Source organism: Gopherus flavomarginatus, chromosome 1 (assembly GCF_025201925.1).
Source record: "Gopherus flavomarginatus isolate rGopFla2 chromosome 1, rGopFla2.mat.asm, whole genome shotgun sequence".
Lineage (NCBI taxonomy): Eukaryota > Metazoa > Chordata > Testudines > Testudinidae > Gopherus > Gopherus flavomarginatus.
The window spans coordinates 108,255,658-108,273,160 of NC_066617.1; the positions used below are offsets into that span (position 1 = coordinate 108,255,658).

Below are 17,503 nucleotides of genomic sequence, written 5' to 3' on the forward strand. Positions count from 1 at the left end.
TTAGATGGGGACACAGGCCAGGGGCTGCTCCCGAGCATCCCAGTCCCCCACCCAGGGCAGGTGGAGGGTCTGGGTTTACCCAAGCAACCTGGCGGCTCTTACCATGGCCCAGCTCTTGGCTTCCAGCCTAGCCAGGGAGTGGGGCCTTGGAGGAGAAGAGGAGGAGCAAGGGTGGAGCCACGGAGGGGTGGGGCTCCTGCATGTGTCTTGCTAGATATGCCCTGTGGCTATTTTTATGGTCTCTGCTTACTCTTGTTGTTAGTTAGGAATAGTATCTTACTTGAGTGTGTTAAAGAGCTGCATTTAATAGAAAGGGAGAACAGGGACAAGCATGAGGCCTAGCAAGTGATACAGAAATACTTCCAAAGGTGCCCATGAAACATCACCTCTTGCTGACAGCTGTTGAATGCCTTTATGATGAATATTGAGGACACTGTTTTCTTCCTAGCCTAGCAGCTTTCGGTGCTCACTTCCCTCAGATTTCTTCACCTCACTGGATTGTGAGTAACAAAATACTATGCTCAACACCCTTACTTGGGCCTCACTGCTGCTCTCGCAATTCTATCACCAACTCCTAAAGTCAGGGGACTCTCAAGGTTTTGTGCTACAAGAAAAAAAATAAAACCACTGCAAATTCTGAGCCTAAAATCATCAACAAGTTCCCTTCAAGTTTTCCACACGTATTCTTCAAAAGGGAGCATCTCTAAATAAAATGGGACAAGCCCCAAAGATTTCCCTTTTTATATACATTCTATTGTCATTGATGTACACATACTCATTTAGGCCACGTCCAGACTAGAAATTAAAATCGATTTTAGATACGCAACTTCAGCTACGTGAATAACGTAGCTGAAGTCGAATTTCTAAAATCGAGGTACTCACCAGTCTGGACGGCGCTGCATCGATGTCCGCGGCTCTCCGTGTCGATTCCGGAACTCCGTTCGGATTGATGGAGTTCCGGAATCGATGTAAGCGCGCTCGGGGATCGATACACCGCGTCCAGACTAGACGCGATATATCGATCCCCGAGCAATCGATTTTAACCCGCCGATGCCGCGGGTTAGTCTCATGTATGAGAAAGGTATATCGAAGTAAATGCAAGTGTGAGAATTTGATGGTGGCTAGCCTGAGAACAATAAAGACCTCTATTTAGACACAAAAATATTTTATTTTTATTTCATTTCTCTGCCACCTATCCTGAGAATGAAGCACCTCCCAAAACATAATACTCACAATTGAAAAATCTAACATTCAGTACAATTTCTTGGTTCATCAGTATATCACAGGCAGCAGCAATGCAAACTTCCCCACAATGCCTCATCAACATGCTTCAATCCTGACCTAAATAGGCCACCTCTAGGATTTACAGAGTGGTTCAGTCTCCACTGCCAACCAGGGTACCACTTTGTGCCAGCTGTGGGGGCGTTTCTTTTTATTTCTGTCATGTGTGTATCTATCAGTAGGAACTAGACTGAGACCATCAAACTGATTTCACTTAGGCCACCAAGCAGGGCCAGCGTTACCATTTAGGCGGCCTAGGCAATCGCCTAGGGCGCCAGGATTATTTGGGGGGCGGCATTTTGCCGTGGGGGCGGCAGGTGGCTCCAGCTGACCTGCTGCAGGCATGCTTGCAGAGGGTCCGTTGGTCTGCGGCTCCGGTGGAGCTGCCGCAGTCATGCCTGCGGACGGTTGGCTGCTCGCGCGCCTCTGGTGGACTGCCCGCAGGCAAGCCGGCAGCAGCTCCACCAGAGCCACGGACCAACGGACTCTCTGCAGGAATGACTGCGGCAGCTCCACCGGAGCCACGGGATCAGTGTGGGGGGCAGCGAAATGGCCGTGCGCCTAGGGCGTGAGAAACCCTAGCGCCAGTCCTGCCACCAAGCAAGCTATGGTAACAACTTTCATTACCAGCTGGATGTAGATCTGAACCAGACCACAAACTAGAATTGACAAGCAGTATTTTCCATTACCAAACCTGTGAGATAACTTTTTTAAGTAATCAGAGATGGCTGTACCTTGCATTTCACATCTAGCTGCACGGTATTAAGTTAAAAATAAAGAAATTTAACAAACCTTGAATTCTTTCTGATGTGCAAGGGCATTTGCTCATTCCTTTTCCCTTAAATGGTAATTTACTAATACCACACTGATTCTTAGACAGTCAAGCCAGCCTCACATCACTGTGAATTGTGAAATAACCGTTTTTTATAAAGGCTACTATCTCAAATAGATCTATCTTGCTAAGACTGCTGAAACATATAGGTTGCACAAAGGGTTAGCAACATACTAGCCACTCTCCTCTTGGGAGACCAGAGTTCAAACTGATATTTAAAGTCGCATGTGAAAATTAGTGCGTCTAAACCTAAACCATTTGTGTACAGTACAACATTAATACACATTTGAGCACAATTCTGTTCAAATGAAGCCCAGAACTGTACTAGCAGTTCAACAGATCAACACTGGGGCACTGAGTAAGGAAGACACACAGAGCTCCTGCTTGTCCTACTTGGTTCTAACATTCCTGTTAGCCTATATTTGTACAGTATTAGAACTTACAGCCCCTTAGTTTCATGAGTTCTAGGGTTGTATAAAACAAGATTTAAAAATTAAACCTATTAGACCACCTGCAGAACCAAATTGACTGGTCCTGGGTCCTGTACAAGGGAGTCAGTATCAACTGCAAATCAAAATAAAGGAGATTGATGTAGCTAAGAGGAGAGAATATATATACAGATATATGCACATCCATACCATGAATCAAGGCCCAGTACAATACAGCATTCTGTGCAGTGCCTAGAGTTGTATCTCTAATACATGTGTTTCATTCAGTAGAAATATATGAACAGGCCTCTAATGTGAGAAGAATTTTCCCAAAGCATTAGAGATGACTAAAACCACCCAGTAACATTTTTACAGGATACAGTGTCAGCCCGCAATACATGTCCATGACCGAATGGGGAAGATAATGAGAGATCTGTTCATTATGCCAAGGCCTTGTTTTTCAGTTCCCACTTAAATATCAATCAACTGGCAAACAAACACTTCCCATTCCATTCATCTCTTCTTGTTTATCTCTACAAAACAACACAAAACCATATGCAAGCTTTTACTGTCAGTGCAAAGCTATATTACTCCTGCAATTAACACAGGCTGATAGGTTAGTTGTGAGCTCCCCCTTTTTTCCCTCCCATTCTTCTCACCATTTGTCTCTCTTAAACCTTGCTTTGGTTTAAGTGCTGTGTCATTAAATTCCAGAACAGTCAGTGCTGCAGCTTCTGTCTCCAAACACTGATCTGCTGCTTTCTAGTTCAAAAATTAGACAGGAGTTAATTTCATTATGGCAAGGGCCCTGCATTTTGTTTGTTTCTTTGACTTGCATATCAAAGGATGCTTTGGGCAGGTATGTAGTGGGAAAGAATCACATATGATCTCTTGTTTCTCCCCACACCCTTCACTCCATAAAACTGCTCAGCCCAGCCCAATCCAACACTGAAGGAGACAAAGCATCCATACAGTGCCCATTTTCCATTCAGTAGAAGAGGGCTGCTCAGGGGAAGCCCAGGAACAACAAGTAACCCAAGCAGGAATAAACAGAGCAAACAAAGAGCATCTTGTCCATGCAGAGAGAGGGGCTAAAAGAGCGATGTCGTTCATTAAAATGCAAGGCAGGGAGGCAGCACACAACCAGTCACAAGCATGGTTGAAGCTTCAAATGAATAATGGGGAAAAACTAAAATATAAGCATGCCAACGTATGGACCCAAAGCAGCTCACCCAACAGTTTAGAAGGTACAACTGGTTATAAAAGTCCCTCCCACCAAAAAAAACAAAAACAACAAACCCCACCCCACCACAAGAACATGACATTTTTCAGCTCAGCAAAGATCAACAGCAAGTTGAATAGTACACAGTGCCCACAGGTAAAGTACGTGATTACTAGAACCATTAAAATGTCAAGATAATGACATTTTAAAATAGCATAACTGGTAACTGCTTTCTTAGGAAAGGGTGAGGGACAGGGGGAGGGGATACAACACTGTAAGAGCAACAGGTCAAGTGTTGTCTCTGGCTCCTTGGGGGAAGGGCCGTGTTACATACCTTAGTTTTTAAACATATTTGTCACATAGTAAAGCCATTAGCTTGTGAATTAAGAGGTTCAATTTTTAAATAGCCCGTGGCTCTAATGCCCTGTTTTGTTTGTGTGCTCTGTGTATGCCTTGTGCATCTGGTTATGCTTCCAAGGGGGGGGACCACATTGGTTTTCCCACAGATTTGTAAGAAAAATGCAAGATTGTTGAGGGGAGGATGAGAAACACTCAAGGATTCCTGGTGAAATTGCATTTCTGTCTGCTACAAATCTCCTGCTCAGTTACTGGGAAAATTAAACACGATGTTTTTACAGCATAATCACTTTTACTCCTGCAGCAGATGTTACCCACTGCAAATGGTTCTGATATAACTGAAGTATTTTTAATCTAATATCTTAGACTCTGAGGTAATTTCCCAGCTGCAGGACTGCAATAATTCCATATCTTCTTTTCTTTAGCAGATTAACTTGGGTATGTTTTAATTTCAGGGTGTGACTGGTGCTCTCTCTCCTGTTCTTAAAAGAGAAGTGGGACCTTACAAGTAATGGAACAATTTGCTGTTTCAAGTCAGCTCTTACCTTTTTATTCATTTCCCTGCACCTCCCCACAAATTTCTCCCCCCACCATCCACATCTTCCAGCTCTCAAACGACACTTCATAGCAGCGACCCTCATTCCAGCCAACAGACAGAGATTTCACAAACACTACATTTACTTTTTTAAACTAAACAATACATACTCTTCAATAAAGTGTTTTTGTTTACACAGAAGAGATATAGACAAACATGTTTGAATTTTGTAACAGAAATTTGATTTGTAGATTTATAATAAAAAAGAAGCACTCTGGGCAAAATCCTACTCGCATTAGTAATGCTTCCCCCTCATTTCAAGGCAATCTGAGAAAGGGAGATAGGGCCTGATACTCTTCTCACTTATATGATGAAATAAAACTGGCATTAACCCCATTAACTTTACTAGAGCTACAGCTGGTTTACATGATTTATGTGAGAGGAGAATCAGGCCCATAGGTTTTATTCAGGTATACAAGTAAGTACAAGTGTTATCAATTCTTACAATTTTATTGTGAGTCTTGTGGTATTTGGTGTTTTTCTTAAAACTCCAGCTCCTGGACTTATGAGATTATGGGAGAATTTCAGTGTTCATTTAAAAAGGTTTCTAGCCTTCATGGCTGCAGAGAAAAGCTTGAAAATGTGACCTAAGTGCAGCCAAAACCCAGAAAGCAAACAGAAAAACATTAAAACATATATTTTAAAAATCTAATGGATTTTTAAACCACTTATGATTTTGGCAGGCCTGACATGATTTTTGAATGCTGGGGGTTGGCAATGCTGAATACAGGGAGAAGGATTCGGCCTTTCAAAGAGGCTTGGAAGAAAGGCTGTTTATAAGATCACTTATATACAATCACATTATTGCATCTCATATGTAAGTGCAAAGAGTTTTTACTGTTCTATACATGATGATGGGATGTACAAGCATTTTACTTCTTGCATCTGAGCTGTCCTTAGAAACTAACCCAGCCACCAAACTGCTGCTGTGCCCTCACAACTAGGTCCATAAAATCCATCCTCGTTCCCAGTAAGATGACATATTGCCTCTGGTTATCTCCTACTGGGAGAGGAGGAGATGTCCTTTTTTGAGTTCAGTACAGTACATGTGTATGTGAAAATGCTACCATTAGAAAACAGCCCTCAGCACAAACATGATCTTCCTGTTACTAGCATGTTGCTATGGGCACTATTTCTGAGAAAACAATCAAAGAAACAGAACAGGAAAATACAGAAGAACGTTTCAGGGGAGGAAAACAAATTACAAAGAGCCTGGACTAAATACGACATGTGCCTAGCTCCTACTGACAGTGATAGAACTGATCATGCTCATCCACAATAGAACAGAGGCATTTTCTAAAGAACTTAAATGATTTAGGACTGCAAATCCATGGGACTTGTGCTGTTAAGACAAGCTTAAGCATGGTTTAAAATCTCATACAGAATTCTTATTTCTAACTACTCATGCATGAACATAAAACTGTGACTGCATATCAGTTTTAAATTGTTTTTTTTTAAAAAAGCCCTGTAAAATAGCATGTGTTTTCTCTTCATTATATCATTTATGTTAATTTAGTGCACATAAAAGAAACCAGTTTCACTAAAGTTCTCTAAGGGCTGGTCCACACTACGGGGGGGGGAAATCGATCTTAGATACGCAACTTCAGCTATATGAATAACGTAGCTGAAGTCGAATATCTAAGATCGGATTACTCACCCGTCCACACCACGCGGGATCGACGTTCGCGGCTCTCCCTGTCGATTCCGGAACTCCGTTGGGGTTGATGGAGTTCCGGAATCGATATAAGCGCGCTCGGGGATCGATATATCGCGTCTAGATTAGACGCGATATATCGATCCCCGAGCAATCGATTTTAACCCGCCAATACGGCGGGTAGTCTGGACGTGGCCTAAGTACAAGCTGAGGTAACAGCAGTGATAACTTCTCCACACTACTCTCATCAGTGCCTCAACCCTGTTCAAGAGCAACTCCCTCTAGGGGTAAGAGGGTGACTCAGTTCTCTGTCAGCCTGTTGCTGAAAAAGTGCCAGGAAAGGGATCAATTGTGCTTTGTCATCAAAGAGACAAGAGATTAGTTACTTTCAGACTCCAGGCTGGTTTCAAACCAGCTCCATGTCTCATTACTGCCTTCCAGTCCTTGTTAAGGTCATTCAGCCTTTTAAATTCTCTCCTGGTTGAAACTGGGTGCACACGTGAAAACAACTATTTAAAATTAGTTTCACCATAGAATTGAATTTGGATTTACGTTAATATTCCAGGCATCTCAAAATGCCTTACCAAATAATGAATCAGATACTGGTGGTGTAACCACTTTAACAGCAAAAAGAACTATACTCTCATTAACATCTCTCAGACAATCTTGGACATTAAGCCTTTTTGTTGTGGGGGGGAAGAGGGGGAAAATATGGCATGAACACTGGAGTTATTCCGGATTTCTTTCACAAAGTGCTTGGGAATCTTGAAAACCAACATGGAAAGCCACCAATGTGAATGGGAGAGACTTTAACACGCCATACCTGAAAAATGACAGAGCTCCACTGTGAACTCAGATTGAGAGATTGGGTCCTTGGGAGCTTTATTGAAATCAGACCATAAAACAAACGTTTCTCTTGATGAAACAGTTCTTTTGTTGTACATGAGCAAACAAAAATAAAACTCCCCTCCCTCAGAAAAGACCTTAAAACTGGGGACAAGGGAGCAGTATTAGTTAATGGTATCTAACTTCATTTACTTGATTGGAAGTAAACAAAGTTACTGCTTTGAAATAATCATGTACAATCAGCAACAGAGAGCTGTATAAACTGAAACCGCTCAGAACAAACCAGTCAGAGCTAGTTAATATAATCTGTTCTATTCACATAACCAAGTTTACTCCACCAAGGTCATGAACTTTCCTGGAAAAGCTCAAGTAATTAGCTTCAGAAGCTTACACTCTTTCTTTCCATCTGGTTAATTCTGTCCTTAAACCAGTGCCTCTTACAGGTGGCTGCTTGCTATGTTCCTTCTGGTCACAACGGTGAGTTGTGCTTGTTATGTCCCCAGGAAGATGCTCAAAGAGCAGTGATCAGTAGCTACAAGATCACTCTCTCCCTTCCCGTTGTCCCCCATCTCCCCTGCTCTTTTAAAACATTTTTGGATAGATACCAACTTAAACCCTTCTTACCTGGCGAAAGAACAGCAGGTTTCCGATGAAAGGCAAAGGTGCAGGATGCCTGATACCCACCCTCTTCAGCCTGGAGAACGAAGAGGTGGAATACCTGGGAAAAGGGTTAAATAGACAAGAAATTAGTGTTGGACGGAGTCACCATATGGCTTTCCAGAGGAATTAGATCTAATAGAGTTCCTGGAGTAAGAGTAGGAGGATGCTTTCTGCAATCAGTCAAATGGCACAGTCAATGAAGCAGTATTGCTCTGCAGCTCCATTTATTAAGCACACTTGCAAAAGCTAGTGGATTGATGCCCGAGGAACGGGCAGTAGAGAAAAGAGATTCTTCAATACAGCATATGTAGGCCTGGAAGCTTTTGGGGCACGTGATTCTGCTCTCAGATACACCAGGGTAAATCAGAAGAAACTCCTGTGAAGTCAATGAAGGTACACTGACATAACATACATGAGGTTAGAACAGGCATTTTGTTTCTGACTGGTGGCACAGAGGAGTGGTCAATTCCCTTCTCCACCACTGCCGATTGAGAGCACTTGTGCAAGAACTCAAGCTGGAATTAGCAGTGCCAGAGACAAGATACGGTCAGTATCTCAGGGGGCTGTAGCTTCTGTGCCAAATGTACTGATTAACTGATTTGACAGCTACCAGTCAGCAACTTAAAACAAGATAAAATAGAAAGAACCGAAAACCAATGGAAAAACTCCCAGGCACATCTACTGTCAAATGCTGTGGCTGCGCATCATAAGACAACACTTAAAACCTTTACACCAAAATCAATTTTAAATAGGAGTGGTGTTTTTAGGTAGTGAAATCTGCCAGGGATGAACATGAACACTTGTAGTTAGCCAGATACCCGATAAAGCTTTAACCGAATAGTAACACTATAGGGACAAAACACACTGAAGTCAATAGAACAACTCCCACTAATTCCAATGAGATCTAACCCCCAGGCTCCAGTTCAGTTTAAGGATTGTCTGTGGAAGAGTCTTCTAGTCACACAACCTTCATACGCTCCACTTGAAAAGCCCAAGGTGAAATATAGATGTTTGGCTCTGCTCTTAACTAAAGGACAGAAGGTGCATGCTCCCCCTTGAGGAAAAAAAAATAAAATAAAAGGGAGAATAGTTGGACTCTGAAAAGACTTGTCGGAGGAAACCATCTTTTGTGTCATATCTTGATTTTTTTTTCTCCCAGTGTCAAAGAATTCTGGGTGCTGAAACATTCCATAACTAGAAATGGGAAGAAAGAGTTGGATCTGCTGGGACCAGCAAAATAAAGTGAGACTAAAAGTATCTAGTTCTAGTTAGTGGTATTTTGTATTTTTTTATCCCCAAATGATTTCTTATAATATATCAACTTCTGCTGATTTTCCTCTGTGACAATATTTAAAAAGAAATTATTATTACAGAGTACATGTCTGATCATTTTTAGATAGCAACATTTTTTAGATGACAAGACAAAGCTGTGGGAGCACAAATTCTGAATAGAAACAAACTTATCTTTGGTTCATGCAAGAGAACAATTTCAATGTGATAGGGAGTTGTGGAAAAAGAAAAGGTGGGGGAAGGCATATAAGTCCACATTTACTATATGTTTGATGAATATTATTGACTGGGGAGGGCTATTTAACCACATTAAAATTAAGAGATTTTTATGTCAATAGCCAAGACTCTTGAAGGAAAATTGTTTTAACCTGAAATTATAGTATGTTAGCTATTTGCTTCCCACCCCCTACCTCCTTAAAAAAAGAGAAAAACTGACTATTCTTATTTTCTTTTATTTTAAGATTTGTCTAAGCTCTTTTTTTCATTTTAGGGACTTTGATATGACATATCCTCAGTGTATAAAGTAAGGGGCAAAAACATTTTTTAGACTAGTGTACTTACTTGTATTTTATTGATATTTTTATTTGAAAATATAAATAGAATGATCATTAAAACACATTCTGTGTCACAATGTATCAGGTTTTGGTACTCACAGCTATCCAATCCACAATTACAACGCATTTTCTCTCAATGATACCAAGACCACAGATCTTCATGTATTGCAAAATGAAATAAAACTGAGCACACTGTATGAAGGAGATGATGTGATCAACTAATACTTAATTTAAAAAAAAGAGCTAATTAGCACAAACCATGTTCAAAGTTTAGCACTGAATCTCATGAGAGCATAGGAAAGAAAATATATTGCAAGTGCGGAGACCATTCACCCCTTCATTAGCATCTCATCATTGTCAGCCTCAGAATGTTCTGGCAGCTCCACATAATGGCCTTTTTTTCGGGGATGCAGCCGTCTTCTGATGCTCTTTGTTCCAGTTACATTTGAAGTAGATTTTCAAAAGGTATAAAAACCATGATTTACGACGAGATGGTAAGCAGAGCACTAACATAGCCACGCTGAGCGCTGGCACATAATGACTCAGAAGGCAGGGTGAATGGGGGAAAAAAATATTGCCATGCTTGCGCACACATATTCAGACACCCTATAATTGTAGGGCATTTCTGCTACTTTAGTCGCTTTTCCTCAGTTTTGCAGGGAAAAAACCCTGTACGTGATTGTTGTTTTCAAACAACCTGGGAAATTATATAGCAAAAAAAACTATATTAAAATAATATTAATGTTGTAAAGCCAAACACTGGAAAGCTAGGAAATCCCAGCATTTAAGATTACCAGTGTAACCTTAGTTCTGCCTTCTTCCGTGCATGCATAATGATACAATCTTTAATTAAACAAAGCAGGAACCATAGGCATCGTCTACATAATGGTCATCAGCCGTATGTGAACGGGAGACCTTCAGCTCCATAGCACAGACCTTTATCACTTGAGCTAAGAAGTAACATGTGGTGCTAGTAGGCTATTATCTTCTATGTGGATCAGCTACTACAGCAGTTCTCAACCTGGAGTACAGGGCCCCTAGGGGAGCTGTGAGCAGATTTCAGGGGGTCCGCCAGGCAGGGTCACTGTTAGATTCTCTGGCGCCCAGGGCAGAAAGCCAAAGCCCCGTAGTGCAGGGCTGAAGCCCGGGCCTTGAACTCCACCACCCAGGGCTCAAGTCGAAGCCTGGGCAATTTAACTTCATGGTGCCCTGTGCAATTGCTCTCCTAGCTACCCCCTAATGCTGGCCCTGGTTTTTAGATGCAGAAAAACAGTAATTGTGGCACAGGTGGGCTGTGGAGTTTTTACAGCATGTTGTGGGGGGGAGCGCTCAGAAAGAAAAAGGTTGAAAACCCTAAGCTACTAGATGGGAATGTGATACATTTTGCCAGTGATTTACACAGCTGTTTGAGAGAGATATGAGAAATCAGGATCCCTGGGTTCTGTTGCTGGCTCTGGGAGGGAAGAGTGGGTTAGTGGTTAGAGCAGCAGTCACAGACAGGATAGTCAAGCACATAGCTCTGATAATTCATTCTGAGAGGCAGTTTGCTTAAGTGGATGAGTTTTAGATCTACCATATTAACCATGGGAATTCTATTCCCTTCTCTGCCTAAGGGCACCTTGTCACCTTCTGTTACCTGATCTATAAATAAGGGGATGGGGGAAGGAATGACAACAGTTGCCTACATCCCAGGGTAGGAACATGCTGGGTTATGAAGTGGATAGCAATATAAACAGCATACAGAAGAAGGAGGGAGTCTGGAAAGGCTACTCTTTAATAGACCTGCTGCACAATGCTAAGAGACCATTCTTTACATACAGGGTACATCTATACAGAGAGCAGCAGTGAGTCTCAGAGCCCAGGCTGACAGTCTCTAGCTAGCAGGGTTCACCCTACAGTGCTAAAATTGCTGTGTACATGTCGTAACTTGGGCAGGAGCTCAGACTCTGAAACTTAGAGAGTGAGTCCGTTGATAATGCTGCCTGAGTTTCGGGGCACGTGATAGTGCTATCCTGAATGCTCTGCTATGGCTGCCAGGCTGTTCAATAAAGCCCTGCTGTAGATCAGCGGTTCTCAAACTGGGAGTCAGGACCCCTCCGGGGGTCGCAAGGTTATTACATAGGGGGTCACGAGCTGTCAGCTTCCACTCCAAACCCCACTTTGCCTCCAGCATTTATAATGGTATTAAATATATTTGAATGTGTTTTTAATATATAAGGGGGGAGTCACACTCAGAGGTTTTCTATGTGAAAGGGGTCACCAGTACAAAAGTTTGAGAACCACTGCTGTAGATGATTTGTAGCCCCTGCTGGAATTCATACCTACTATGGAGGCCCTAAGTGAAAAAAAATATGGAAAAACTGTCAAAGTCTTTAAAAATAAGTTTTATCTAATCTGAGATTACAATCACTAAAATGCCTCTATTACAATAATTGTACAGTTATTAAATTATGTCACTACAGGGCAGAGTTAAGGTTGTTTGGGTGCCTTATCTGTATATTTCTATACTTTATCATGTTTGATTTTATTAAAGTGTAACCTAAACCCAGAATATCTTGAGGTTTGTAATGCTTGATTTTGGGATAATTACAACATCTCTGTAATGTCTTTTACTCTGAAATTACATTAACTCCATCTTAACATAGTTTTTCGTCTTGGAATAAGATACATTGTCTGGGGCACCAGAGTAGCTGCTCCACATGCAACTACCATCAGGAAATGCTGTTACATTAACAGCTTTGAATTGCACACAGAACAGCAATGAAGGAAGAGTCAACGTACTCAGAATTTTATTTTATCATCTTTGGTTGGGGCAGTTCCCCATATGCTCAAATGGCAGAGAAAAACAAGGGGATTCTTAGATTTCTTTAAGAAACACAAGACTTTTGGGGGGCGCAGGAGGGGAAGAAAAAACTGTGATGGTAGAAATACAGACAAGGAGGTGCGAAGGGAAAGCAAATTCAGTCAAGGGAGAAACATACCAAATATACTTCAATACACCTCTACCCCGTTATAACACCACCCGATATAACATGAATTCGGATATAACACAGTAAAGCAGTGCTCCGGGGGGGTAGGGCTGTGCGCTCCCACGGATCAAAACAAGTTTGATATAACGCAGTTTCACCTATAACATGGTAAGAGTTCTTGGCTCCCGAGGACAGCGTTATATCGAGGTAGAGGTGTATTTGCAAACATACTCCAATATTTGCACATATAGTGTTATCAGCCCTAACAACTATTTTAAAAAATGGTATGAATTTTTTAACAAAGTGGCAAACATCAGAAGGAACCAGAGACACAAGAATAATTACAAGATCAATAAACAATTCAATAATTCCTAGAAGACATTCAAATGACTTTTGAGAGCAAGACGCCACCGTTGGGTATTGAGCACAAATCTTAAAAGACAGTTAACATGCCAAGTGAATTCTTGTAGGTTGGTAATGCTGATTTAAGCTGTCTGAAATGTGAGTTTCCCTCCACAGATCAGAGTGCAAAATAACAATAGGGAGAACAAAAGACACATACACAGCAAAGACAGAGAGGGAAATTAATATTAATAATAAGTATGATAATTCTTCTGGCCTTTAAGAGATAATAAATTAATAAACAGAGGTGGCAATGCCCCGTCAACCGCCCACTCTGTGAGTACTAACAATACATCTTCTATCATTTATGTAAACTGTTTACATCAGAAGATACTGTTCAAGAGTCAGTGACAAGAGAGGAGTATAAAAATATTGCTCAGGCATACAGGAGCAAAATCAGGAAGGCCAAATCCCAACTGGAGTTGCAACTAGCAAGGGATGTTTAGAGTAACAAGAAGGGTTTCTACAGGCATGTTAGCAACAAGAAGGTGGTCAGGGAAAGTGTGAGCCCTTTAGTGAATAGGGGAGGCAACATAATGACAGAGGATGTGGAAAAAGGTAACGTACTCAATGCTTTTTTTTGCCTCTGTCTTTATGAACAAGGTCAGCTCCCAGACCACTGCACTGGGCCCCATAGTATGGAGAGGAGGTAACTAGTGGTTCAGGACTATTTAGAAAAGCTGGACTAGCACAAGTTCATGGAGCCGGATGCACTGAATCCGAGGGTGCTAAAGGAGTTGGCTGATGTGATTGCAGAGCCATTGGCCATTATCTTTGAAAACTCATGGCGACTAGGGGAGGTCCTGGAATGAATGGAAAAAGGCTAATGTCATGTCCATCTTTAAAAAAGGGAAGGAGGAGGATCCGTGGAACTATAGGCCAGTCAGCCTCACCTCAGTGCCTGGAAAAATCATGGAGCAGGTCCTCAAGGAATCAATTCTGAAGCACTTCGAGGAGAGGAAAGTGATCAGGAACAGTCAGCATGGATTCACCAAGGACAAGTCACACCTGACTACCTTAATTGCTTTCTATAATGAGATAACTGGCTCTGTGGATGAGGGGAAAGCAGTGAACGTATTATTCCTTGACTTTAGCAAAGCTTTTGATTCAGTTTCCCACAGTATACTTGCCAGCAAGTTAAAGAAGCACGGGCTGGATGAATGGACTATAAGGTGGATAGAAATCTAGCTAGATTGTCGGGCTCAACGGGTAGTGATCAATGGCTCCATGTCTAGTTGGCAGCCGGTATCAAGAGAAGTGTTCCAAGGGTCGGTCCAGGGGCCGGTTTTGTTCAATATCTTCATTAATGATCTGGAGGATGGCATGGGCTGCACCCTCAGCAAGTTTGCAGATGACACTAAACTGGGAGGAGTGGTTGATATGCTTGAGGGAAGGGATAGGATACAGAGGGACCTAGACAAATTAGAGTATTGGGCCAAAAGAAATCTGATGAGGTTCAACAAGGAGAAGTGCAGAGTCCTGCACTTAGGATGGAAGAATCCCATGCACTGCTACAGACTAGAGACCGAATGGCTAGGCAGCAGTTCTGCAGAAAAGGACCTAGGGGTTACAGTGGACGAGAAGCTGGATATGAATCAACAGGGTGCCCTTGTTGCCAAGAAGGCTAACGGAATTTTGGGCTGTATAAGTAGGGGCATTGTCAGCAGATCGAGGGACGTGATCATTCCTCTCTATTCGGCATTGGTGAGGCCTCATCTGGAGTCTGTGTCCAGTTTTGGGCCCCACACTACCAGAAGGATGTGGAAAAATTGGACAGTCCAGCAGAGAGCAACAAAAATGATTAGGGGGCTGGAGTACATGATTTAGGAGGAGAGGCTGAGGGAACTGGGATTATTTAGTCTACAGAAGAGAAGAATGAGGAGGGATTTGATAGCTGCTTTCAACTACCCTGAAAGGGGGTTCCAAAGAGGATGGATCTAGACTGTTCTCAATGGTACCAGATGACAGAACAAGGAGTAATGGTCTCAAGTTGCAGAGGGGGAGGTTTAGGTTGGATATTAGGAAAAACTTTTTCACTAGGAGGGTGGTGAAGCACTGAAGTGGGTTACCTAGGGAGGTGGTGGAATCTCCTTCTCTAGAGGTTTTTAAGGTCAGGCTTGACAAAGCCCTGGCTGGGATGATTTAGTTGGGGACTAGTCCTGCTTTGAGCAGAGGGTTGGACTAGATGACCTCCTGAGGTCCCTTCCAACCCTGATATTTTATGATTCTATAATTAAATCATCATGGATTCTAATATACCACTGAAATATACCACATTACTTTGTCATTCTTTTTGTGTTTGAGCTCCTTCAAAGATGCAACGCATATCTGACAACATCTGAGAGCTATAAATAGCGATATTTAGAGAGAAAAATTATGGTACACTTTTTAACTCCACTGAAACTTGGAACTTTTTTGGAAGGCTGATTGGGAAAACAGAAAATACTTTGCGGAAATAGGGCTTATCCCTGGTAAAGAGGTAAGTGTTATGATATGTCCCCCAGTTTATTTTACACACACAGAGGTATCAGTACAGACACACATACCAACAGAGGCATCAGTAGCAATTGCATAGTTAGCAGGGATTCAAACTCTTTGTTATATATGAAAATTAAAGTGTGTGCTCCCCAAATGTACAGCACTTACTCTGAGTACAGAATGAACTGTCTGACAATTTACATGTAAATCTGTTAATAAGTTTAGAAATTAAAATGAAATAAAATGGGTCATTTATGAAATTCTGAAACCTCGTGTCAGATTTCTTTTTGGAGGAGGCATTTAAGAACTTCAATATAAGAGCAAGAGACTCCTCAGATTTCCCATATAGTTAAAACTCACTAAAATCTTATTTATGGGCTACATTTGAATAAGTTTTTAGAATGAATGGTTATTTTACATACATAGTTATTCTTCATACCTAAGATATCTACTGCAGCAAAGACTGAATGATACAAAGTTCTTCTGCAACAGAGAATTCCACAAAGAACTATCCTCTTCCAAACTGGCTGCCCTCTCTCATTATTTAAAGGGACAGGAAAGCACACTTGCTCTCTGTTGATGGCCATTTGAGAATGGGTCTCATTTTTCCCCACTCAGATTGTGATTCTGCCTCCTAACAGCACAGAAGCCCACCATTTTCCTTAAAGGCTCTTGTGGTTTTGACTCATTGAGAACAGTTCCATTTTAAAAGAGGGCAGTTCTTTGTGACAAATAAACTTTCATAAAAAATGGCAAAAAGTGACCATTAATCCTAAATTTATTTTCAAAAACTACCAGATCTAGTCAAGGGTCAAGCCAGCAGCAAGAGGGAACTAGGGTGTATGCATGTGTGTGCACAAGGGAATGTAGAGGGTGAAGGAAGGAGAATTAGGGGTGTGTGCATGCAGGGTAACGTAGAGAGTGTATATAGCTATATAGTATATAGCTAGGGAATTTGGAGGACAGGAAGGGGGTGGAAACTGTGATATACACTGACTGTTTTGCTTTGCTCTGAGAAACCAAAGCAGCTGTAAACCCAGTTTAACTTGCCTGTATGCTTTGGCCACTTTGAATTGTTCCAGAATGGGGTAAAGCAGCCAAAGTGTACCGGTGAATCTGGCCATAAAACTCTGCCATGTGGTGTGACAAAGTCAGGGGTGGAAAAGATTTTTTTAAATGTATTGTGTCTTTAAAAATCAGTCAAATCTAATCTGGGTCCACAAACACTAAATAACCTTTATCCTAACTATATGGTTACCGCATCATGCCCTTGCAGGACAGAATTAAGGTTTCTGATAAAGGAGGTACTTTGAATTATAAAGCATAGTAAGGAAAAATAATCAGTAAACCCCCAAAATATGTATCTGAATATTCCTTTTGCACAAGATTTCAGCAAGTTTTTCATTACACAGGAAGTTTTTTAAGAGTCAATGAAAGGACAGACTCAGAAAGCTGTCTGGGTGCCCTAACTCTGTAGTTCCATATCTGAACAAGCATGGATTTCTTTCAAATGTAACTTCATCTATGAATGTATGGGGTTATAAACACTTGATTTGGGGATAATTACAGCATTCCTTTAATGAAGCTAAATTCTAAATTATGATATGTACTCAACTCCGTTTTAACATAGTTTTGTATCAGAATAGGACAGACAGTCAGACAGACATATACACACACATGTAATCTGCCAGTTTTAGGGACAAAGTATTTTCCAGCTACAAAGTTCACGTGACCATAGTGTTCCTATTCCAGATGAATTACCTAGTGTTTTAATGATATACTAGGCAGGCAAGGGCAAATGTATATACATTTATACCTCAAATATCTGGCAGCAATCATCTTTTAATCCACGCTGTTCTGGTCTACTGAACAATTCTCGTAACACATGTTGTCATGAGGGAGCTGGCTGGCTCAAGAGATAGGTAATAATAAGAC

At 41.5% G+C, this 17,503-nt stretch overlaps 1 protein-coding gene and 1 long non-coding RNA gene across 4 annotated transcripts in view; one reads left to right on the top strand and one right to left on the bottom strand.

The window, feature by feature from the left end:
* Positions 1–17,503, bottom strand: part of TBXAS1 (thromboxane A synthase 1) — a 369,109-nt gene that overhangs the window by 276,021 nt on the left and 75,585 nt on the right. For all 3 annotated transcript variants that reach the window (XM_050945812.1, XM_050945821.1, XM_050945802.1), the window contains one exon: positions 7,840–7,933. In XM_050945812.1, coding sequence (XP_050801769.1) covers positions 7,840–7,933 — 94 coding nt within the window. The remainder of the gene's footprint in view (positions 1–7,839; positions 7,934–17,503) is intronic.
* LOC127047758 (uncharacterized) lies at positions 3,878–4,856 on the top strand. The gene is made up of 2 exons (XR_007773458.1): positions 3,878–3,919; positions 4,576–4,856. It is a non-coding gene; the product is annotated as an uncharacterized LOC127047758 (long non-coding RNA).